The following is a 25,758-nucleotide window of genomic DNA, read 5'->3' on the forward strand; positions in this document are numbered from 1 at the left end:
ATGTGTCTAATAACCCCCCCCTCAAAAAAAAAACATTCTAGTCATGCATCTCGTCTTCCATGCCCCTTTAGTTATATTGGCTTTGCAACTTTTTTTCACCACTTCCTTATCAATTAACTGCCTGGTGGATTTTCCGTGGTAAAACGTGAGGGGAAAATCCTTCGTACTGCTCTCACGCGACGCCACTGTTGACTCCTTCAGCAGCCAAGTGTGTCAGATACTGTCTTACAGACTCTCAGTACTGTAAAAAAAAAAAAAAAATGTTGTTGCTGGATTAACTTTACTTGACTGGATAGTGCTGTGCAAGAGCAATGCAATGAGGGTTTTTTCTTTTTTCCTGAATAGTTTATCATAGATGCTTCAATCCACTGCAAGTGTTTGTATTTTTCTTTCTGTATGTAAGATTAAAAAAAACAAAACAAAACAAAAAAAAACAATCACACACATACATCCTCTTGACACATGCACCGGAGCGAAAAAAAACAAATGTAAATAGATGCGTGTAAATTTGAAAATACAACGGGAATATACTTTTTTTCTTACATGGCATTGAAAAACAAATTATTTTAAATATAAACTATGCCTAGTTTACAATTATATGGAGAGATATCTTTTTATGCTTTTGTGATCCATGAGAAGTTCCTCTGAATGTCATGTTTTTTTTTCTTCTCACGATCGTCGTGTAGGGGTGGCACAGCCAAAAAAAAAAAGCTGGCCCTTTAACGGTACAGGAGGGAACAGCCAGCTCAGCTCGGGCCCTAAAGGTCACTACTGCGCGCTACATCAACTTTTTTTCTCGTGTCTTCTATCGGCCTTGCATGTTCTGTTGCCTTTTATTTAATTTGGCCAAACGATGTGGCGGGTGTCTCGTTGGATTCGACATCCCCTCCGGAGGTGTGGATCTCACGAGACTAAAACGACGAGACGCCTGGAAGCTTTGCTCTGAAACCCACCAAGCACGCTCAGTTTGGAAGGGAACCAAAGCGATTACTTGTTATTTTTTGAGCACGTTGCTGGAAAATGAACCGATTAATGTGACGCTCTGCAGTAAGAGAAGGAGTTTTTGCAGTGGTTTGGCGTTATTTTTCCTTCTTTTTAACTCATTGTTTGGAGACAGATGAAGGATCTTCTCACTGTGGAGGTGGATCTGTACAGATAATCAATCCAATCTAGCAGCACTCAATCAAAACCTTTTGGCCATACACATATATATATATACACACACACACAGGTGTATAGGTGATGTCCTGTACTCCCGAACATGCTTTACTACACAGCCAAATAAAATACTCGTTGAGCTCGTCTGAATTATGTCCTTCGACTGACAGAGGCTGGAACTCCTCTTGTTGTTCTGTGAAGTAGATAGCAGGCCTGCGTAGTGTTTTCAAAGACTTTCATTCGAGGTACATGAACTGTATATGTGGAGAAGCGGGAGGCGAAGATGCATCCTCTCACAGGTTTTTCTTTTTGCTGCTCTCAGTCCCCTACCAGCACAGTGTGGCATCTCACAGTATGACGACGTGGAGTTAATGTGCAGCGTTCTTCTCTGCTGAAAGTGAACAAGTTTCCAGCCAAAAAAAAAAAAAAAAAAGGAAAAAAGTAGTTTAGAACGCACACGTTATGTTTTACTTGTAAATAGTTGGGTTTTTGGTTCTTGACAGAGAGCCTTGTAATCACAAGAATGCACCACCGATGGCTGGATCGACTTTTTGTAAGAAAAAGACAGGACGGAAAAAAAAAAAAAAGAACGAAGAGATTCCCCCTACTCCCCGTCTTCCTGGTGTTCTCACTATGTACAAATATTGCACGACGACAAAGCATAGAAAAAGGGGGTGTTGCGTTTGAGTTTCTCCATTTGGATTGAGATTTTTTTTTTTTTGTTTTTCTTCATTTTGGTTTTGTTTTTTTGTTTTTTTTTTGGAAGCAAGCATCAGCAGTATAAAAAAAAAAAGCATGGTTATTTATTGTGACAGTGTCATGTTTCTTTGATTAAAAAAGTGGAAAATCACGCTTTTCCTTGTGTTTCTGAATCCACAGCTACACCTGAACAAGTTTATTATTTTTTTTTGGAAAAAAAAAAAAATTAAATATGATCATTTAACTACATTAGAAGTATGCCATCAACACAGTACAAAAAATACTTAATTGTAAAAGTTGAACAAAAAAAAACCTGAACACAGACTTGTATGGGAATATATCATTTATGCAATCCAAAGGGAAGTATTTAGGCAGTAAAAAAAAACCAAAACAAAAGTAGTTCATCCTCAGCTCAGTTTCTGAGCCCCTGACCAGTTGAGGCTGCAAAAAGGAGCTCGGATACGTTTGTCCATTTACACACAGGAAATAAAAATAATAAATCAGGCGGCAGATAAGAAGCCACTGAGAGTTCCTACCTGGCCTTGTGCCGCTATTACCGAGCTAAAGCACCCTAAACATACCAAAGCTAGAAACCTATATATAAAAATTTTGGTGTAGGTACATCATGTTGTCCCGTGTTTTTGCCATTTGCTGCAAATTTTTATAACCGTCTTAGATGTTCAAAAGGTTTTAACCAGAAAGATGTTGCTGCAAATTAGTTTTTTTTTTTTTAAATATAGCGGCGTAAAACCAAACTTAAAAAAAAAATTGTGCAACACAGACACATAGATGAAGAGGTCGAGAGACGCACAGTCGGGTTTTTTTTCCCAGGGAATTTAATAAGCAACAATCATAACCAGATTAAAACGTTTGTAAAATGTCCATCTTGTTTTTTTTTTTCTTTTCTTAAAAATGGCTCCACAAAAGAAGCAAAGAGCAACAAACACAAAGGGGGGAAAAAAAATAACATGTTTCTGAGTAAGACCTACATACAATGAGCTTCAAATCAAGACTACAAGGAGTTTAAAACCTTCTAGGATGTCACTGTTTTCTCTGTGTGTGTGTGTGTGTGTGTGTGCTGTGTGTATACGAGTGTGTGTGTGTTTTAAGAAAGGTCCATAATGTGTCCAGGAAAGCTTTAAGAGTCGGAGGAGCTTGTACATGGGGTGGGGGGGGAGGTATGAGGAAGAGTCTGGCCCGTTCTCTACAGTCTTGATTTCATCTTCACGGTTTTTCTCTTTACCTGAAAGACAACAGAGTTTGGGGGAAGTGTCAGTGCCGTCATCTCTCCTGTTAACAGTGGTTTTAAACACGATACTATCAAAGTGAAACAAGCATCTGTGTGAGTCTTTATGTTGTTTTTAAATCTCAAACATCTGTAGAAACTAAAACAACCAAATTGTTAACGCCTCCATGTGAGCCCACAAATACAATTTAAAGAGTTATCACTGCTCACAAGGCTTTATCACATTTATCACATTAGTAGGAAAGTAAAAAGGGATCATTTGTGAAATACTACACAAATTAAATGGTGACAAAAAACCATCCCAACAACTGAACAACAGAACTTGCCAGGCTTGAAGCATGTTTTAACAGATACAGAGAAAAACACACAATCTGCACACACTTAGATAGTCCTTAGTCTTACACGTCATCTGAGGAAGTCGCTGTTACTTTTCTGTCCACCACAGTGTAAAGCCAAAGTTGTTAACTATACACCGATCAGCCACAACATTAAAACCACTGACAAGTGAAGTGACCATCTTGTGACAACTCAATGTTCTGCTGGGAAACTTTTGGACCTGGCATTCATTCGTGTGGATGTTGGTTCGACATGTAGCACCCACCTAGACCAGACCAGGAGCCCCCACCCCATAGCAATGACACTCCTTCCCAGCAGGATGCAGCCTGACACAGGCACACACACAGAAATGGTTTAGGAACAACTTGAAGAACAGCTCAAGTTGTTGACCTGGCCTCCAAATTCACTAGATCCCAAACTGATCAAGTATCTGTGGGATGATCCACAGAGGACCCTCCCCTCAACCCACAGGACCCAAAGGTCAGACACCACAGGACACCCTCAGAAGGACCATGTCCATTCTCTGATGAGCCTGTTTTCGAGGCACAAGGGAGACCTACACAATACTAGGAGGTGGTCATAATGTTATGCCTGATCAGGCTATATAGTATAGGATCGGATATTTTGCTAGATGAGCTGTAGTTTAATTAACGGCCTAACTCCGGCTATAATCACAAATGATCCCTTTACATTTCTGTATTTAATATATCTGATCTTCTGTCATGCTAAGTTAGACTAATCAACTCTCAACACAAACTTTGTCCTTAACACATGAACAAGAAAGTTATCTCTAATGTTCTGAGAGATACCCTGACACCATAATAGATCCTAACAAACTCTAGTTTTAGTTGGGGAGTTGACTGACGCAGATCAGAGACAAGACCTAGTCAGTCTGGTACGGCTCTGTAGTGGGATGTGATGTGTTTGGAGACGCCTTGGATGAAACCAACTCACTGCCTGTCCCCCTGCCTTGCTTCCACTGATGCTCTCTCCCTGCCTTCCCCTCCGAGTAGACTTGGTATCTCCTTGGCTACACGTGGCAGGACTGACTGCGCGGCCGACGTGACCTTGTATCAGGGGGTTTCTGTCTCTGTTCTTCCAGTCGCTGATAACAGCGTCTGGGCTGGACTCCAGGTCTATCTCACTGTCGCCCTCACTGCCCAGGAAGAGGTTAAGTGGCCCTACAACCACACTCGCTTTTCTCATTCTTTCATTCTCATTGCTCACAAATGGCCACCTGCTGAGATAAGAAGGTGACACCTGACACATAAAACTAGTGTTTTGTTTCCTGTCATCTTCCTCAACTTCATTTATTACCTTATAATAATAATAATACAGTATATAGTCGTTAACATTCTCACCTCTGCAAATCAATCTGTCTCTTTGTCCCTTCATCATTCTGCTGCTGCTGTTTTGACATCTTGATGTTGATTGACTCTGCAGACGGGTTGGAGTTGGGGTCAGCTGCCCTCTTCCTGCCTCTGCCAGCTCCGCCCCCCGCCGGTGCCGCCGCTCCCTCTTTCTCGGCCGCTACGGGGGCAGCGGCGGCCGTTTTGGGCGGACGGCCGCGTCGTTTGACAGGCGTCGCTTCCGTCGCGGCGTCAGGAGTCGCATTCTGACTCGGAACGTCCTGAAACAGAACGAGAAGGGCTCAGTCGAAATGTCAGACATGCTGCTGCTTGAAGATCGAGAGTGTGAGCTTACCTTCTTCACCTCGTCGTTCTTGATCACTGGGTTCTCGTTGTTCTCCTGCGCTCGGCTCTCTGACGAGTCGGTGGTAGCACTGCTGTTACGACAAAACACATTTAATACAGATTGTACAGGCGTTATTTTCTGGTTACGTGAATGAGCGAGCTGCTGCTGTGTAGCGTGTGTGTGTGTGTGTGTGTGTTCGTTTACCTGTTCTTGTTGAGCGTGGAGCTCAGCGGCGAGGAGTTGCTGCTGGTGTTGCTGGCCGTGTCTGAAGCTGCGGTGGTCTTGGTGAAGATCCTCCTCCCTGGTACCGTCAGAGGCTTGTTCACGGCTCCCAACACTGGAGCTGGTTTGGGCTACACGATGAAAGGGAAGGAGAGTCTTCAGAGTTTTGACTGGTGTAGGATCATTTCAGGAAAAGGTAGGGAGGACCCCAAGTAGGGGACAAGCAAACTCTGCAGGGAAACCATCTAAAACATGGTTTATTATTTGAAACCATTAGCCACGTAGCATGTCTGCTCACACTTTAGACAGTCTAAATAAATATGTGCTATGTTAGACTCATCAAAGTTTTAAAAATTCAGTCACTGCGTGCTTTTAGCTTTTGTTTTTAGACCTCTGTGGCTGGCTTTGTGCATGCACGTGCTAAATCTGAACTCAAACTATTTTTCAGCCCTTGTCAAAGCTGCGTAAATCTTTCCACTTGCCCATTTCCCCAGCGTACTTACCTTCCCAGTGAGCAGCATTTGTCTCATCTCCGCGGACAGATACTCTTTGTCGTTTTTGAACTCCTGTTGAAAGAAACGAGATGAAACAAACGTCAGTTTCGTCTTTAATGGTGAATAAAATCATATTTCTTTAATCTCTAGACGGTTAGAAGTCATTCTTGAGAAGAGTGAGAGAGTTAAAAAAGTTTTACGGACACCGTCTTCAGGACGAAAGGAAAGGTGGTATTTGACTTTGACAAGCTTGAAAGGTTCCAGTCCTAACTACTTCACATCCTACAAGGATGAAATCATTATCTACACATGTGTGAGAGTGTGTGTGTGTGTGTGTGTGTGTTACCTTGTCCTGTATGAGGAAGAACTTGGAGGATAGGACAGGGTCTTTCGGTGAGTCCAGGTGACATGCAGTGCTCTTGTTGGCGATCACGAAGAGAGCAACGTCGCAGACAATGTACAGTTTCTGTGGACACAGCAAGACAGTACGCACCGTTAGGATTGTTACCTAACAAACATAGTCTGTCCCCAGTGAGGTTCAAATAAAGGGACAAACCTGTAGGTGGTGCTCTAGCTACAAAAACATTATCAGAAACTGTGTGTGTGTCCGATTTGAAACTGTTACAGTTTACTGTTAGGTGTTTTGTTTGTTTGTCGTCTGTACGTGCACGTACCTCATTGGCTTTTACATCATCAGGACACTGAGCATCCTTGGTTTGTTTGATGTTTTCAACCATCTTCCTGAGGAAGGCGTGGCTGTTGTTCTCATTCTTGGTCATCAGCACTTCTAGCATGAACCACAGGCACCTACAGACAGTGTCACAGACGTAACAGTTAACATCAAGTGGATTTTTGAAGCGTTACAACCGAGTAGACACACTCACTCTTTGATGTCTTTGAGCTGTTCATATTCATGTGGTTTTGTGAAGTCTGGGTCGTGAGCCAGCAGGTGGATCATGTAGGGAACGACGTACTCAGGAAGAAGAGAGACAAGTTTTTCTGGGGGGAGAGAGAAGAATAGCTCATTGATGAGATCATGAGATCCCAGACAACCTGGAATTTGGAACTCATACTTCTGTCGCATTTTCTAACATGCTAAATATAAACACTCTGAAAAATGTCCTTAGTATTTACGTATCAAACTTTACTTCTGCAATCTTGTATATCGCTGTCCAATAAGCATTTAATAACTTAAAAAATACAGCAGCAGTGATAATGACGAGCATGAAAACTGACCCTGAGCGAGGGGGTTTTGTTTGATGTACTCTCTGCGGACGGAGATGTTTTTGAGGAGGCACTGTCGGGCGTGGGCGCGGCGCTCCTTGACCGGGTCCTTGGCGCACAGGGCGAAGACGGCCAGGTACTCCAGCGGCAGCAGCAGTTTGACGAGAGCCAGGTGCAGCTTCTGTGCAAAGATCTGTCGAACTTGGTAGCACTCATCCTGTAAAGGGTTGGTGGGAGTATTAAAACAACACAACTCAGTCGTTCGGTTCGCTCATTCAGAACACCGTGAATGAATCTACTGACGTTTGAAAAGCTCATTGTGTATCAAAACCGAAGGTCGTTTTCACAGCAGTCAGGTGGAACTAACAGCGTTAACTGTGGGCTGTGACAGTGAGTGAGCATGCATAATACTAAACTTAAGCAGCTAAACAGAATTCAACCATCATCTATGGTATTATTAACGCATGCTAATAATAAATAATAAACACCTATCGTCTAGGAAAAAGGAGCCTATTAAATGTAAAATTAAGGTGAAACTGACGTTGATGACGAGGCCGCAGAGCTGAAACTGCTCGGGCGTGATGATGTCGTGGTAACATGGTTCTTGTGCCAACTTCATGATGGCTCCACCTGCAGCCAGCCTCAGGCGAGACATGTCTGATTTACTGTGGGGAGAGAGAAATAATAGAGTGAAAATGAATAAAATTGGCTCATAATTGCCGAATTTGTTCTCAAAATCTTCTCCAGGACAAGCAATGTGTTGCAGAATAATTGAATTAAAAGATATAACACAGTAAGACCTCCATCGAAAGCTAATCTCAGATATACTGCGACTTCCAGGCTGAGGTACCTGATCTTCTTCTGCTCCGTGAGGTCTCCCTCGCTGACCAGCATGGCCGACAGCAGCCGCAGGGTGGAGTTCGCAGACTTGGATTGGTTGTTCTTCATTCCTAGTAACCAACGCACCAGCAGCTTGATGGCCTGAACCTGGGAGGACAGGAACAACACATCTGGTTAAAGAACCTGCTACTTCAGAACATGTCTTCCTATATATTTTACACAATATCAAACAAAATCTAAATCACTAAAAGCACTGCACGATATTATGAATCAGACTGTACAAGAAGGGGAATGTGCTCCTCTTACCTTAGCTAGAACTTCAGGTGAGACTTCCTCATCGGTGGTCCACAGCTTCCCATTCTTGTTTCCCACCGACTAAAGACACAAGCACAGCCAATCACAAACGTTTCGGTCACACAATAATGGACATACAACACAGTTACACGTGTGGGTGTCTGCCCAGATCTTCACGTACCCTGTCGTTCATGAGCAAGTCCTTCACGATGAAGTTAGCCACGATGGATTTCATTGGCGAGGCAAACTGATCTGGAGCCAGCATGGAGATGTGGCCCAGGGACACCAGCGGAGTGATGAGCTGCTCTGGGACATCTGCGTTCAAACTTCGTGACAGAGGCTGCGGGGTGAAGAAAGAGACGACGCGAAGGTGATGCGGAATGAAATGCTGACTTAAATGAAATAAAATAAAAAGGTAAGTCTTTGCAAGTTGTTACGGATTAACAGCGTACCTCAAATATCTGTGCCAGCTGGACTTCCTTGTTGTTGAAGATGGCATGGATACAGTGGACGGCCTGCTTGGCCTGGTGAGGCGTGCCCCGCTTGGCTTTCTGATGCAGGATGGGAATCAGAGTCCTGAACAGACACAGAACAGATTATTGTCATTATTCGCAACACGTGCTTTAAAAAAAATAATAATCCAAAGAAACTTAAGACGGTCTTCATCCATCTCTTACGATCTAATCTGTTGTAACTCCGTCTCAATCTTCTGCCCGGTGTTTCTGAAGATCTGTATGGCTGCCTCTGCTACTTTGTCGTCTTCCATCTTCAAACACTGGAGCAGAGACTCGTAGGTCTCGGCCGAGTGGAAGGCCGTGGGGTGGGTGAATGACAGGACCTAGGAGAGAGGAGAGAACAAGTCTGGTCATCCATAAATGTAAATTGCAGCCATGTGATATTATAATATTTCCTCTCCCTGTGTGTTACGAATCTGACACACTTTCCATCTTCTGCATTGCCGTTTATTTCAGTATGCTTGGTCCGTGGCATGTACCTTGAGTAGCTCCAGCCCAGAGCGGATGGCTGTATCCGGGGTAACGCCTTCCTCGTCATCGTCAGCTGTTCCCTCAATGGACTTGTTCAGCAGCTTCACCAGAGCACTGAAGCAAAACATAAAGTTTTAACCATCTACGTGTTAAATCTGTGTTTTCTGAGAGTTTGAAGCGCTCAAACAGATACAACAGCATAACAAATACCAAACAGATAACTGTGACACTGTTTAACCTGAGGACTAGATGCCATTCAGTGCATGGGTTTCCTGTCATGTGGTGTTTTTCCATAAACCAGAAAGGGTTAAACCTGTGCTCTGACTGAGGCCTGCAGTTACACCTCGCCGCCACTAGGTGTCTCAATGAATGAGAAAAGCCTGACAGTGATACAGCCTTACACAAAGATACAGAGATATCACACGAGACACCCTGTAAGTGAGGCAGAGGAAGACATGACTGCCTCTGCACCAAAGACACTTAAATCTAAACGGATTTACAAACTAATTTCATCAAAACGCAATTTAATAAGGGTCAGAATATTAGACCAGGACTAATGTTTTTCTGCGTGTTGTTAAAATAAACCCAGTACTTGTTGTGTTAAAACTTTTCTGACCTGATGGCCTCAGAGTCGATGTGGACAGGGGCGATGCGCTCCAGCAGGAACTTGACCATCTCCAGGAAGGGGTTGGTGGGCTGTTTGGGGAACGTCAACTTGCGAGTGATCTCCCTCTGCACACAGTAAAAGCAATATATATTAGATATATTATATATCTACATTAAGCCTAATATTGTATAGGTCTCCCTTGTGCCTCCAGTACAGTTGGGACTTTTCAGAGAATGGACATGGTCCTTCTGAGGATGTCCTGTGGTGTCTGTTAGTGGAGGCCTTTGGGTTGAGAGGAAGGGCCTCTGTGGATCATCCCACAGATACTTGATCAGTTTGGGATCTAGTGAATTTGGAGGCCAGGTCAACACCTTGTGCTGTTCTTCATGTTTTTTTTAGTTGTTCCTCAAGCGTTTTTGTGTGTGCGCCTGTGTCAGGCTGCATCCTGCTGGGGATGGCTGCTTCCATCAAGGAGTGTCATTGTTATGGGGTGGGGGTGTCTGGTCTGGTCTAGGTGGGTGCTACATGTCTAAGTAACATCCACACAAATGCCAGGTCTAAAGGTTTCCCAGCAGAACATTGAATTGTCACAAGATGATCAATGTTATTTACTTCTCCTGTCAGTGGTTTTAATGTTGAGGCTGATCGGTGTAGTTATAAAATGCAGTACATTCAGGTACGACTTGTCAGCAACTTTATCACTTTTTTAACTTTGCATTGTGTTAAGGAATTAATGTCTTCAGCGACGTCTTACCACACAGATCTCAGCCTGTTTGCAGGAGCAGGTCGGGCTGATGAGCATCTCCAGCTGGTTCCTGAGCTTCTCGTCCTCCCCGAGGACCTGGTTGAACTTCTTCATGAAGTCTTGAGCTTTTCCAGCGTCCGGCAGGTTCTCTGGAAACACACAGCCGATTCAGAGGAGGGCGTCAGTAACACTAACAAGTTTAACTGGGTACAGGTTTATAATTATGTCTATGTGTAGTTCCAACTTACTAGCAATGCTCATCAGCTTCCCAAACATTGCTGTGCTATTGGGCTCAGACTGTCAGAGACAAGAGAAACGTTTTATAGACACATTGGGATATTTACTTCTGTGCACACTTGAAAGAAGACTGAGAAGGTTATGTGTGTGTGTGTCGACGTACCACTGGCAGCTTGTGGAGGTCGAGCAGCTCTTTGACGAGGCCTCGGAGCATGTTCTGACACTTCCACATCTCATTCAGGGCCCTGATAGTGGAGATCAATTGCACAAAGTGAGCAAACAATATGTATCTTAGGGAAATGTGTTTACGGGACACACACGCTGGTAAACATGTTTGTGTACTATCAGATAACGGTATCAGTGTTAAAGTTTTACTGACTTGACAGCATTCGTGTCCAGGCAGGCGTACAGGTAGTACAGACACTTCATCTTCTCCTCTGTATCGAGACTGTGAGGGACCATGTACTGGGCAAAGATCTTCTCTACTAATAACCTGTAGACAGAAGGGAATCACAAAAACATGAAACACTGATGTGATGCTGGAAACTGTATCTCCAATCTAAGTTATTTAATCCGAAATACATCCCAATGCTTGTCTACTATGGAAATGCAACAAGATAATTCTATTATATCTGTGCTGTACACTGACAGGGCATGTAAACTCCCAGCAGTAAAACATCCACAGTATGTCTCACTTGTCGTCGATGCTGTTCTGGTAGTAGATGTGCAGCAGTTTGTCTTTGATCCAGCTGATCTTCAGGGCAGAGTCCTTTCCGGCCTCGTGGTGCAGGCAGTATTTCTTAAAAAGCTGAGCCAGGCCCATCATGGCCTCCTTACGCACGCGCCACTACAGGAGGAGGAAGGAAAGAGGGGGAAAAAAAACAGATGAAGCCTCGCAGAATTAAATCAAGATGGTGAATGTCTGTTTAGATATCTTGTTTTTAAAAGAAGATAATTTGATTTTCAATGGGAAATCAGTATCCTAATTGCCTGTCATAACATATGCCGCTCTCTGCATATTTTCCTCACCCTCTTGTCTAGTGTTCTTTCCCGTACAAAGCCCAGCAGCTGATCATTGACCAAGTTGAGGTCTTTCTTCCCGGCGTTGATGATGGTGACAATGACATCGTGGCGGATGGCCTCCTCTGGGTCGTGGGAACGCACCTTCAGATATTCTGATTTAATAAAGCAGAGGAACAATGACAACGTGACAGAGTGGATTCAAGTCAGATGGAGCAAACTAATGAGATCAAGACACATTTAAGTGCAAAAAAACACACACCTGTCAGGTCTCTGGCCAGGTCTGGGTGGTTCATGAGGCAGTGGCTGGCAAACTTAACACACTCTAGCCTGACTGGTACGTGGATGTCATTGAACCTGAAGGAAAAAAAAACACAAGATACACATTATTAATTAAGTGGCTGATGCCTTAAGTCAACTACAGTCACCCAATACATCTGAACCCATCCCCCATTAACCACCCATCTTGTTCCCAGGATTAAAAACCTTCCCTTTCAGATTTAATTCTTCTACAGAGACACACCCAGATCCAATTCCTGTGCTCATTCTTCTTTGTCAGCGGAAGTTTTGGATTCTTCTCTAACTTTAAAAGGTTCTGTTATTAGAAAATAAAGTCCAGATGTGGCTGCAACAAGAGAGATCTATTATATAGTGGTATACTATAACAATTAAAGTTAATCAATGATAACAAAATCTCTCCCAACATTTGTTTGAGTTTAATGATTGAACTGAATCAGCTTAACTCATTACTTGCACGGCTTAAGCGCGGTTTATACTTCTGCGTGAGCTAGACGGAGTAACCTACGCATGTAGCCTACGCTGATGCGAGTCATTTATACTTGTGCGCCCGTCAGGCTCCGCGCTGTAGCTTTTTCTGATTATTTTTTGTTTCTACTTCCTGTTTCATCATCAATAGCGACTGAAACCTTTCGCCAAAGACGAGTCATGCGAATGTCTGTATCTCCGAACCTCCTCAGTTAACCTTTCCTCGATGTGTTCCACCTTTATTGATCCAGAACAATCAATTTGAAAACTGCGGGGATTGGGGAAACAGCTGGAAATACTAAAGCGGAAACACGCTGCTACCAAACAAATCACAGCTCTTGTGGTCTGCGTCACTGTGGTGCGTAGTTACACGTCAGGCTACGACGCCAAACTGATGCAAAAGTATAAAACGTGCATTAGTTTTCACTCACCGTCCTAAGAAGCATTGCCACAATGGTCTGTTTTGTGAAGCCAGCTCAGAGTCTTTGGCCCCAAACAACTTAGCTAGCAGCCGAACAACAGCCAGACGCTCCTCGCCGTCATTGCTCTGCAAACACAAAACACGCATTTGATTTGATTAAAATACAAGTTGCTTTAGTTTATGGCTCCACTTCAAACAGTTATTTATTCATGCAAACTAAACAGTCTGACAAACTCTATCTATTCAGAAGATGTGAACAGAATGAGAATGAGAAACCTTTTTAAACTTTTACCTGAAACTATGAAACAGAAGATTAATTTAGTGTAGACCTAATTAAAATACACATTATTTAATATATTCTGTCATTAATTGGTAAAGAAAATGTATTTAACTTTAATTTTTTTATATATATATATAAATTGTAAATGGACGTGTATCATTTATCTGTAAATGAATACTTAAACCCGTTTAGAGCATAACGTTAACGGTGATCTAAACTGTCCAGTTCAACAGGTCTATATTTGCAGAGGAAGCAGCAGTGTTACAAATATTAATGCTGCTGTCTCAATGTTTTGTCTGTTTCACTTTTAAAACTTGTTCCACAAGTTACTGGGTCTCTGTTGAAAGAATCTGCAAACTTTTGATGATTGCATAACCAGTCGCCATAACCGCGGCCTGTTCCCTGTCATTGGGTACATTTTGTACTTTTTGCTATTTGCACTTCTACTCAGATGCTAAACTGCACTTCGTTGTGTTTGTATCCACAATATATACAATGACAATAATGACAATAAACATGATTGACGTCAGCCCTGGTCCACTAAACCTCTACATTACACTACAAACGATTCAACAGATGATTTTTGACATGATGTGTGGATGTGTGTTGTATTAACCTTGAGCTTGAACTCCAGCTGTGGCATTACAGAGGTAAGAAGCATTGGGTCAATGGCAAACAGTTCCTGGATGAGGTCGAAGACGTGCTCTGATAGGTCGCTGACTGATGACTTGCCCATCACTAAAACCTGATTGAAGAACTGATGAAGGAAAAAACAAAAACAAAAGGTGAGATTAATACTTACTAATGATGACATGATGTTGGAATTAGGACAGTTTAAGTTGACTGAATCTAAGGACATGAGTAAAAGAAACAATAGTTAACTACTAAATGAAGGAAAATAGATGCTACTCACGTTTGCAATACACGTCTCAATGGTCTGGACGGTCCTCTTCAGCAGAGTCTTGGCCAGATCATAGGCTTGCTTGTTCAGATTCTGAAGAAGGTTAAACACAGCCTGGTTAGTTCAACTATAAATATTTACTCACTCACTTATACACAGAACTTAAAAGCTTCTGGTTAGCAACACGCCAGCTGACAGCTGTTGAAAAACAATAAGGCTCGTTACTGTAAATTTTCTTGACAAATTCTAATCAGAAACAAAAGAGAAGAACTAAATAATTTACTGTATATTAGTTTGTCTTAGCGTCTTGCCTTGTGTGCTGGGATGAGGTTGATGAGGATGGTGTCCAGCAGCTCTTGCGTGACTCCGTCTCCCTCCATGATGATAGAACTCATCAGGTCCATCATGTGCATCTGCACTTTCTGATTATGGCTGTTACTGTGGAGGGACAGAGGGACGAAGACGGCGGGCGTTTAAAATAAATAATAAATAAATCTACGACACATTAAAATGTATGAAGTTATTATAATCAACTGAAATGAACTGTAATGATACATGAACAGTTCATACACTATAAAATAAGAAAAAAGGTCAAACAGATTCAAGTGCAGGACTTACTTGATGACAGAGAAGAGTGTTTTGAAAAGCTGGATAAAGATCTCGTTGCAGTCCTCCAGTTCAAAGCAAATGTTGTACGACTTCACCCACGCCAAGTTCTGCAGAAAAAAAAAAACACAAGATATCGACAAAGATCTCATTTCTTCCTTCGTGGTCAGTAACGGCGTGTTTTCCCTTCAACTTATCATCCATAAAACACAAGTATGATTCTAACTAATGATAGTTTTCATTATTAACGGCACACTGAGGTCAGAATACAGCGAAAAGTTGATAAAGTTCAGATACTCAGTTTAAGATTATATGTTTCAAAGAGACTGAGAAGATGTGGCGTTCTGGTTAAACAAATGTATTGCAATGTAAAACGATCTAAATGGTTTACACTTATACAACGCTTTTCTACCTCAGCGGTAGTGAAAGTGCTTTACATTGTGTCTTACAGATTCATTCAAACACTAAAAGGCAGAAGCTGACATGCACTGTGCCTTGCCTTGCCTTGCCTTGCACTGTACCCCCCCCCCCCCCCCCCCCCAACCACCAAAGCCACATCCGTCCACGGTCTCTACAGTCCCTTGGTTTCTTACCTCCAGCAGGTAGAAGTAGCGGTTGAACTGAGGGCTCTTGGTGTCTTCTAGTCCCTTCAACTGTCTGGTGATGAACAGGAAGATGTCCTGGAGAAAAGAAAAGGTTTTTGAGCTTGTGTGTTTGTGTTTGATTCATGGTAACACTAGTTAACTTCGATCTAGATGGCACTTCAACACCAGTGGCACTTTATCTATAAATCAAACGTGTTAGCTAATGCCACGACTGAATTCTACAGTAAGACCAATATTTATCATGTATCACATACAGATGAGTCTGGAGGAACTGAAATGACTTTCAGATGGTGTTTGATAGATGACTGAGCCGTTTACTACCCACTAGATGTCAGTCACAGGTTTTTAAAGAAGATTTTTATTTAGCTCATGGGATCTGACAGTATTCATTTAAAACTTCTGTCACGGGAAGATTTACGGCTGCTTTTGAAAAAAACGATTCCTTTGAGGCCAGTGCTGCGTCGCGGGGTCGAGTCCGAACCTTGAGTTTGTCGTGGGAGGTGTAGGGTGCCTCGGGAGCATAGATCCTGAAGATGTCAGCCAGACAGCAGGCCACCAGTAGCCGTACGTCTTTATTGGGATTCCTAAGGAAGAACTCTGAGGCCAGGTGAAGAGCCAGGCCGAGATATTGCTGCTTCTCTTCTTCAGAGTCTTGATCCATGTCCATGTAGGTCTTAACCACCATCTGTTGAACAGAGCAAAGGGGGTAGAGGGTGAGATGGAAATGTTGTTTTTACTCTACATATAGAAAACATAGTTCTTTAATTATTCAGTCTATACATTCTGCTACAAGAGCTCCAAACCTTCCTCATCTTTAGACAAAACATTAGGAAATTATAACATCAGCATCTGGAAGCAAGTGGGAAATGCATTTGAAAGAGAGCAAAACAACCAATGTTTGGTTGACTGGTATTCATTGTAAGTACACTGATCATCCACAACATTACAACCACTGACAAGAGAAGTAAATAACATTGACCATCTTGTGACAATGAAATGTTCTGCTGGGACCTGGCATTCGTGTGGATGTTACTTAGACATGTAGCATCCCCCTAGACCAGACCAGGCACCCCCACTAGAGGGTGACACGGGTATCAATTGTCGCTCCCATCCCATCCCGAGCCCACAAAAATACTCCCGTCATATCCCGATCACGTAACTGCCCCCCCCCCAAAAAAAATCCTGTCCCACAAAATCCCGAGAGAAAGATTCCCAGATCCCGTCCCGCTCCCTATGTTGTTGTCTAAAGTTATCAGACTCCGTTGCCCAACTTGCCCCCCCTGTAGCATGTTTAGTTAATCGCGTTCAAATCACTGAGGTTGCCTCGGAAATTTAGGCCACACTTTATTGCTGCATCATTTTTTAATTTAATCTCAGGCTCCATCCCGCTCCCGTTGATTATTTGCTCTATCCCGTCCCTATCACGTTACCAACAGTGAAACTGATTCCCGTACATACTAATAAAAACTGTCACCCTCTAACCCCCACCCCTTAGCAATGACCTGGCCTCCAAATTCACTAGATCCCAAACTGATCAAGTATCTGTGGGATGATCCACAGAGGCCCCCCCCCTCAACCCATAGGACCCAAAGCCCCCCCCACTAACAACATCCTGTTGCCAGACACCACAGGACACCCTCAGAAGACCCATGTCTATTCTCTGATGAGTCACAACTGTTTTGGAGGCACAAGGGAGACCTACACAATATTAGGAAGGTGGTCATAATGTTATGTCTGATCAGTGTCTAAGACAATTATAGAATAAATGGATGAAACACAAAGATTTACCTTTTTACAGTTTGTCTCAAACAGGACTGAAATGAGAATTAAAAAAAAAAAATCCGAACAGCCTGCTCAGTTCATTAAATCAATATTTGCTCGTAGCATCCAGCTCAGAGTTGGTCTGTGTATTGGCCAGCAACAAGGAAATTCAAACAGAGCTTTGACGTTACATAGAAACAATGTCACCGACGCACGGCTGTCCACTAAAACTAAAACACAGCCCACTCAGCAGTCATAACTATTTAACAAATAATTACTGGGGTACCAAGAACAGAACTTTATTAGATCCCTGATTAAAACGGAGACACGTTAAGTGGTTCTTGACAGTGATGCGGCAAGGCGCAAACAAAGATGGAAGTTCGGTACGGAGTGTAAACACAGCTGTGCCGAGCAGAAGAGCGAGCAATTATCCAGAGCACCTCATAATCTGCTTCAGGTGGAGGGAACTGTCAGAGCTTGTTTAACAGGAACCGCCTGCGCTCGGGTTTTATGTGACGGGATGAATGAGAGCCGTGAGACACCAATATACCGTCTGGAAAGACAACCGACCCTGCCCTCTAAATGAGGGTTATAATTCTCAATAGAAGTGGGACACACACACACACACACGAGGTATTCTTAATCGAGAGCCACCGAGTTCAACTTTAATGCAACAAATAAAGATAATAAGATTGTTTTTAACCAGCATGGTCATAAATACTTGGTGTATACCAACTCTTTTCTTTGGCAAAATAAAAGGACTTGTCTGGTTTAAAATCAAAGTTTTCCAGTGTTCATTGGTGCTCAACTTTTAACCGTCTTAGCTCATTTGAATAATTCATTGCATACAAATCCCATTCAAAGTTAAACTGCCTGACAGATGATTAACCATGCTTTTCTTCTTTAGCGATTACTTCGAGGTTAAAACACAAGAGGATGTATTCACACCGTGACTATCAAACACCTCAGTTTCGTGTGGATCAACGCTAGGATGTTATGCTTCAAGCAAACCACTTCCTTTCTGTGTGTGTGTGAGAGACAGAGCTGAAGCGTAGCCGCCGAGCTCACACAACACAGAGGCAGCAGTCGGCCCGGGTGGGGGATGGGCCAACAGCTACAGCAGACTGCAGAGCACCACACTCACTCCTACACACAGTATAAATACACACACACACACACACACAGTCACACACACACACTCTCACCCCAACCCTCGCCATGCTTCACCGAAGCAGACACAAACCAGCCGAGGAAGGCTCTCCACACAAGAAGCAAGTATGTGGGTCTGTTGAGCGGTTATGCACGTGCGCATCTCGGCAGCTTCGATTTATTTATCTGAACTAAATTTCAGCTCGGTCTAAAAATATATATATATACGTGACATGTTTTTTTTCAAATAGCCCTTAACACAAGGTCTAAGAGTCGGCAACAACTAAATGTTCGGCCATATACGTCCAAGCAGCTCTGAGGAACCGCTTCCAAGTCAAAAATGTACCTTTACCCTATTTTCCTTTATTTTATTCACACAGGCGGCAACGGAAATCTCTTTACATACTTGGCTTGTGATTAAAGTTCTGGCACAAAGGGGTCCAGGGGAACATGGCTCAACCTTGACAATGACACACCAATCAGCCACAACATTAAAACCATCAATCTGAGCTTGATACGATAGTAATATTCTCCTGGGAAACTGGGAAACAAAGACAAGGGGAAGCTCCCAGGTAAACATCGCACACACGCACCCAACACATCCACGTGATGTGAAAAGCCACTTTATTCTATTGTTCGTTGGTCCAGTTCTGACGCTCGCGTGCCCGGTTTAGGCATGTCAGCAGTGGACAGGGGTCAGCATTGTCACCCTGACAGGACTGTAGCTACACAGCTCCATATAAACAATGTGCGATGCACTTTGTGTTTGACAACAAGCACCTTGGACCAGGACCAGCCTTCGTTCCTAATGTGCATCAATCAGCCTTGGCCGGACATGACCCTGTCGCCAGTTCACTGCTTTTTTTTCTTCCTTGGACCAATTTTGAAAAGTACTGACCACTGCAGACCGGGCAAGAGCCCCACAAGAGCTGTAGTTTAGGAAATACAGACATTCCCTGCAACCAGCTATCTCTAGCCATCACAAGTTGCTCAAATCCATCCACTTGTCCATTTTTCCTGCTTCCAACACATCAACTTTAAGGACTAAATGTTCACTTGCTGTCAAATATATCCCGCGTACTGACAGATAAAAGGTGTTATTCACAGTAACGGTGATTATGACTGGATCAGAATATTATTACTCACTGTTGTATTTAATGATGTAATTTGGCAATGCGGCCAGTGGGCCAATAAAATACATGCAAGAACACATTTCTGGTAGATTACTTAAATAAATAAGGCTTTGAAGTCGGTTTGGGCTTCTCTTTCAAGACAAGCCTCAGTACTTGAACTTTGAATAGTGTGACAGTTACAGAGAAACTGGTAGCGCACATGTCTGGGAGGTAAATATGGAGCTACAGCTAGGTTAGCTCGGCTTTCACTACAATCAGAGTGGAGACAGAAAGCTTGGCTCTGTCTAAGTTTAACAAAAGCAACAACCCGCTTCTTAAAACTATATTTTAAAAATGACGAGAGTAAAGCAATGTTTGTTGGACAAACTTCCAGGAGTTTTCACAGAGGTGACAAGAAGCTAAGCAGGACTTTGGTTGCAGTTCGGGATAATAATCTCTACAATTTACAGTCAGATCGAGAGGATGCTTTCTTCCAGTTCCTGTGTGCACTGAATTGTTCTGACAGCTTCGAAAATACACATTACCAGTCTGTGCTGGTAGAAATATTGCCACTGGGAAGCCTCAGTTAGCTATTCCTCTTTGAAAACTTTCAAATCTCTGGTGTGGCGCTACTAGTTCACATTTATTAGCTTGGAACGCTTAAACTGAAATACAGTTTGTCCTAAGGAAGAGGTGGGTGCAAACCAGCCCACACAACCCAACAACTAATCACCATCGACAATCTGGCACTTGGCAGGTTTCACTTTCACAATCAGGCAAAAGTGCATGTAGAGGCCACAAGGATGCATATTAATAAAGTCGAAAGAACCCAAAGGAAATTGATGACCAGCACACGTTTAAATGCAAAGCAATGGTAAATTAAAACCACTTGTAATAAATTATAAATGCCCTATAAAAGTCTAGATTTTAAAAATACTGTTTCTTTTTTTACATCTCTGTGAAAACAACGCTTTATCTCAATAAATCCATCCAATAGTGTTGATCTTATCCTGTAATAATTGCCCATTCAGACCACGGAGAACCGTTATGGCATAAAGGAGACCTTCGCATAAAACAGAGACCTAATATAAAACCGGCTGGTTTGCTACTCCTACACATTCGGCATGTTGCAGCACTCAAATCAAATGTGGTTTTGTCTAAACGGACAAAAAGGTAGTAGGGCTGGATTATAGTACAGATCTCCGGTTTGCTTTTGATTTTAGTTCACAAGGTGCAAAGTCAGTTCTATCAGTTAGTTAGAAAAGTACCATCATCAAATACGCAATTAATGCAATTACGATGTATTTCAGAGACAATTATTTCTACGTCCAATATAGAAGCAACACTCTAGTTTCTGTGAAATGCGCACATCACAGATAAACACAAAAATAAGAAATAAGAGTAATGGTAAAGGCATTATCACTGTGCATATTTTTGAAAATAAGTGATATCCTATACAGCTTAGAGACAATGTCTGGACCAAACGATTGAACTTAGTACAGCCGCTACATTTAATAGTCAGTCTCTGTACAAACATGGCAGAGACTGAAAGTCTGCTTTCTGATTCATCCGGACTGTTTGTGTTAACACAACCCCAGCCCGATATCTGCAGATAGCTAGCGAGTGAGCGTTAGCTTATCTGGGAGATTAAATAACAAGGAATCCACACACCCTTTCCTTCGAATTCCACAGCCTCATACATTCTAGCCACAGGTAATATCATGTCGATAACAACCACATCAGCGTACGAGTGTCTTTTTTTTTTTTTTTTTTTAACAACTCCAAGATAGACAGAATGAGCCAAGCATCCTTCGTCACATCTGTCTCATTAACTGTGACGGGTCGACACGGACTGTAACTGTTCATGTCACGGTCTACAGAACCGTCGTGACTCGAGGCAGCTAAAATGGCGATTGCCTAGGATACCTTGTAGGCTTAAAATGAATTTTTGTGCATGTTGTAATTTAACAATAAAAGGTTAAAACCAACAAGATAGGTCCTAGTAAAGAAAACAACTCTTCCTTGTGAACAATCCAGACACAAGACCAACTTAAAGCAGGTCAGGGTGAGAAACATAAAGACAGACTCAACCAAACAATCATTAATCTGACATTTAACATCTAAGGAAAGGATCTCTTGCATATAGCTCCGTTCACAACCACAAAATATGTTCGACCAAACAATTAGCTAGCGTGTGGAACAATTTTCAGTCATGCTATAACCAAAAAACAAATCTCAAACAAAAGGCAACAGGACTTGTTAAGGTTTCTTGAAGACAAGACTTTCAACACCTAACCAAGTGGCCTATTCAGGTCTGTGTAGCTGGAGGGGTTAACGTTTGCTGTAGGAACTGTGGGTGTTGCCCGTGTGCAACTCAAACATGCAAGCATGCAGGTTAGCTACTTCCCAAGTTATAAATGCCAGTCTTTCCAAAACGTACAACATAAAGCATGGGTCAAATGAATCTGAAAACATCAACAACAGCTTCCCATTCAGCTGCTCAATATAAAGTCAGGAAACCGTTTCAGTACTAGTGTAGTAAACTAGATTAAGAGGAGTCACAGGATACCTGTAAAAACATATGCCAACTTTAAAACTGCTGAGTGTTTTTTAAGCTGGAAGGGTAAGAGATAAGGACGCAATGTGAGAAGTTTCAACATCCGCGTTTTAAGCAACTACAACTGACTTGGCAGTGTGAAATGGGTTTGCTGATAGTGATGAACCTACAACCTAGTGAGCCTCGGGCTACGGCACGCAGCTACTATTAACAAACAGTACCTGCCCAGCATTAAATGGCAGACACACACACACACACACACACACAAACAGTGAGCTGGTTAACACAACAGAGCATTTAGCAGTTGAAGAGGCCCTTGGGAGTTGGTGGGACCAAAACGGAGCTAAGAGAGATGGACTGATTATTTGCTAGGGGGGCTACAAACAGAACTACAAATACATTGGCAAAGAAACTGGCCGTAACAAGTTCTGATGCGATGCCATGTCAATGCTGTGTTTCCACCTTCCACACAGTCCACAAGTGGTCAGACAAAATAACAGTGATATGCGCGTGCAACATGGCTGACACAATAATGTTGCAGGTCATCTTTCCAAAGTTGAGAAATACAGCAATACCAAAAAAAATGTAAGAATAACAAGTTACCAAACTGGTGTTCAATGAGCCATGTTCCACTGTTAAGCATCTGATATGACAAATCAAAAGTGTACCGCAAAAACTACAACAACTAAATTGACTACAGCTGTCCCAAATTGGGCTCGCTGAGTGCCCTCAATTTGTTTTTCCAAATTAGTTCAAGGGCCTCCCAATTCATTTATTAAATGTTTCATGTGAACGTTTCATTAATATTCAAATGGAAATGTTCCTATTATCAGTTTCACCGGTGCAGCTGCTTTCTTCAATCGCCCATTAAAAATAATAAACATGACTCACTGATACGTCCCCTTATACAGCAGTAAAAAATAGCGTCTGTGGTTAAGTTTGCTTTCATTGCGTTCATCATTTCGGGGGATCATCCCGTGTTATTCTAGCCACAGGGAGGGGGATAGGATAGGATGAATGACTGGAAAAGCTGGAGCCTTAACAGGGACATCTCCTGTTTTGTACTGTATCACACTGGTGTTTCACAACATCATAAGACTCTGGTAATAACAACGCGACTATGACTGTTGTTTACAGGGAAGTTATGAATGATTGGGGGAAACATCCCAACATAAGAGATGAATGGACCACTTAACTACTTAATATAAAGTCATTTGCAAACTAAACAGGTTTTTGGCACTGAGCCATTGTCTGGACATTTTTTTTATGAGGTTAAGGTTTGCAGCAAACCAATTTTGACACCCATGCACATACCTTCAACCGCTTGACCACCTCATCGTTGCTGATTTTATCCGTAATCTCTTTAACTCCGGGGGGATAGAAGATCTTTCCTTCCCCCGCCGGTTTCTGCTGTTGCGGGAACTCCATGCTTGTTGATGTATGGTCCACACGGTCTTCTACTGGCCTCTATGGGTCAGAAAACAAAAGTTCAACACAACCATGCTACCGCACTTACCAAAACCTCGTTTTAAGCATCGTTATCATTTGCCAAACGCCAAATCTGCCCGCAAGAATTGATTAAACCGCACCCGCGTGTATGTCACATCCCAACCCAGCAGACTTTTCAGACAGAAAACCCAACAGTAAACCAGCATCGTACATATTATTAGCTCACATGCTAACCAGCCACAGCTAAACATCAGCTCTACATTTTTTACGTAAATCCCTCATGATGCACCGTTTACATACAGAAACGAGCCCAACTGCTATTTCGGTAGCACTGCGTCCATTTGAATCGCCAATCTGGTGGGAAACCACTTTAAACGCAACACGAGATCAGCCGGTGCATGTCTACTGTCACACAGGTTATTAAATTAGCTAGCTAGCTAGTTTGCAGAGGAAACACCATAGGCTAGCGGCTAGCATTTTGCGGGAAGTAGTGTTAGCAAGCGAGCGGCTAATACACGCTAGCCGCGCTAACTGTTTAGCCTACTTGGCTAGCCTAGGCCGCAAACTATTCAGGTACCCATCACATCTCCAGCTACAATCACAGAGGAAGTAAAGTATACTATCATTTTTGCCTGAAATGGCCACGCTCGTGGTCAGTTCCTGTGGTTTCCAACTACTGCAAGTACTTTGTGAAGTTTAAAAACGAAGCCAATTTACTTGTTACTGTCTTTTCTCAACTTCCAAGCATCGCTCCGTACTGCCGCTAGTTCACAGGCGAAGAAGGGCTGCTACCGTCGCCCTGAGCCTCCTCTCTCACCACCACCACCACCACCAACTTGCCCCACGGATGATTCTGAACACCACCACCCCCTCCTCCCCAACAAATGCGAAAATGAATCTATTTTTTTCCAAACACACAACTGCGACTTAAACCCCAGGATATTTGCCATGCGATTCTTCGTTAGTATTTACCTCTCAAATGGGCCGTTTTAATTCATTAGTCTGACACAGGTTGGGCTTAGTTTTCGGCACAAAGCTCTCTGTCCGTTCAGTCAGTGCTGTCTGTGTGAAGGCTGGGTGCAGAGCGCCCCCGTCGGTCTAGCAGGAGTACTGCAGCACCAAATACATGGCGGGAGTCGGAAACGGACAGCACACACACACACACACACACACACACACACACACACACACACACACACACACTTCACTTTCTGTTCCTCAGCACACTGTGGGTTTATAACGCCTTCCCCTCTTACACCTATTTTGGTTAATCAAAGAATCACCACGTCTCTCTCTCTCTCTACATATACTTTATATGCTACTTCTATACTACTGCACACTAAAAATATATATAATATCATCCTTATTACTGTAGCTGTAGTAGTTGTTCCAATATTTTAAAGGGGCTTGAGTGAAAAGTCTTTTAACACTGATTTCTGCCACCAATTCTATTATTATCTCCACTACTTTACGTTATATTACAAATGAACTGGGAAAATAGTGACACCTAGTGGTCAAATGGGAATTAACAATTGATCCATTACAAGTTATGTCTGTGAAGGTTCTCAGTCATCCAGGTCATGGTATATCCAAAAAAGGTTTAAAAAGGCAACTGGACTTGTAGAGTTTGTTCAGAAGACGTTTCACCACTCATCCGGGTAGCTTCTTCAGTTCTGGTGGACTGGTGGGAAATCTGAGGTTCACCAGTCCACCAGAACTGAAGAAGCTACTCGGATGAGTGGTGAAACCAGGGGTGTAGATCCGATGTCAGGATTGGGGGGGACACAAAAGTGATTTTTGTTTTTTGTCGGTATGCAACTCATACCATGGCACCATACCAATCATTTCTTTTTAGATGTGAATCTAAAATGTGAAGAATGTGAAGTCTGAAAATACATTTGTTCAATTTTGAATAATTTTTATTGGGAGGGACAATTCATGTTTTTCACAAATTGGGGGGGACATGTCCCCCCCATCCCCCCCGGGATCTGCACCCATGGGTGAAACGTCTTCTGAACAAACTCTACAAGTCCAGTTGCCTTTTTAAACCTTTTTTTGGATAAGTATACAGCACAACATTTAAATAATCAAATTCATTTCTATTTTAATATCCAACTATATTTTGACATTAAGTTATATTATACTGGCATGATCATATGCATTCAGGATTAAGCATATTCACATCTCAAATTGTCTGTTAAAATGTTGTTTTAATTCAGATTCAGATTCAGAAAACTTTATTTGTCCCCGGGAGGCAATTTAAGGCACAGGTGAGCAGCTTAACGTGCAGACATTTTAAGGTGCAAAAATTAAATAAATAAATAAATAAACAGAAACAGAACAGGATAC

General features: G+C 42.5%; 1 protein-coding gene across 4 annotated transcripts; it reads right to left on the reverse strand.

The window, feature by feature from the left end:
• Positions 1 to 2,670: 2,670 nt before the first annotated feature.
• On the reverse strand, positions 2,671 to 24,574 carry pds5a (PDS5 cohesin associated factor A; the record flags this gene model as incomplete). Of its 4 annotated transcripts, none has more annotated exons than XM_084556977.1 (33): positions 24,382 to 24,573; positions 23,275 to 23,427; positions 15,863 to 16,066; positions 15,370 to 15,456; positions 14,789 to 14,886; positions 14,482 to 14,608; positions 14,183 to 14,263; positions 13,886 to 14,026; positions 13,000 to 13,115; positions 12,066 to 12,160; positions 11,813 to 11,958; positions 11,479 to 11,630; positions 11,163 to 11,276; positions 10,947 to 11,028; positions 10,795 to 10,843; positions 10,556 to 10,695; positions 9,811 to 9,926; positions 9,203 to 9,308; positions 8,886 to 9,046; positions 8,661 to 8,784; positions 8,390 to 8,548; positions 8,221 to 8,289; positions 7,925 to 8,061; positions 7,616 to 7,739; positions 7,087 to 7,291; positions 6,735 to 6,849; positions 6,525 to 6,657; positions 6,197 to 6,316; positions 5,860 to 5,922; positions 5,339 to 5,487; positions 5,144 to 5,222; positions 4,801 to 5,069; positions 2,671 to 3,100 (listed from the first exon to the last, which is right to left on the reverse strand). In XM_084556977.1, exons 2-33 carry the CDS (start codon positions 23,386 to 23,388, stop codon positions 3,097 to 3,099), a joined length of 3,879 nt encoding a protein of 1,292 aa, XP_084413103.1. In that variant the 5' UTR covers positions 23,389 to 23,427; positions 24,382 to 24,573. The 4 variants fall into 4 exon arrangements, with proteins under 4 accessions (XP_084413103.1, XP_084413101.1, XP_084413102.1 ...); XM_084556975.1 differs by having other exon boundaries at positions 5,144 to 5,225; positions 24,382 to 24,572; XM_084556976.1 differs by lacking the exon at positions 24,382 to 24,573 and adding an exon at positions 24,127 to 24,225 and having other exon boundaries at positions 5,144 to 5,225.
• Positions 24,575 to 25,758: the final 1,184 nt, after the last annotated feature.

The sequence above is a fragment of the Chelon labrosus genome (genome assembly GCF_963514085.1).
Source record: "Chelon labrosus genome assembly, chromosome: 2".
Lineage (NCBI taxonomy): Eukaryota > Metazoa > Chordata > Actinopteri > Mugiliformes > Mugilidae > Chelon > Chelon labrosus.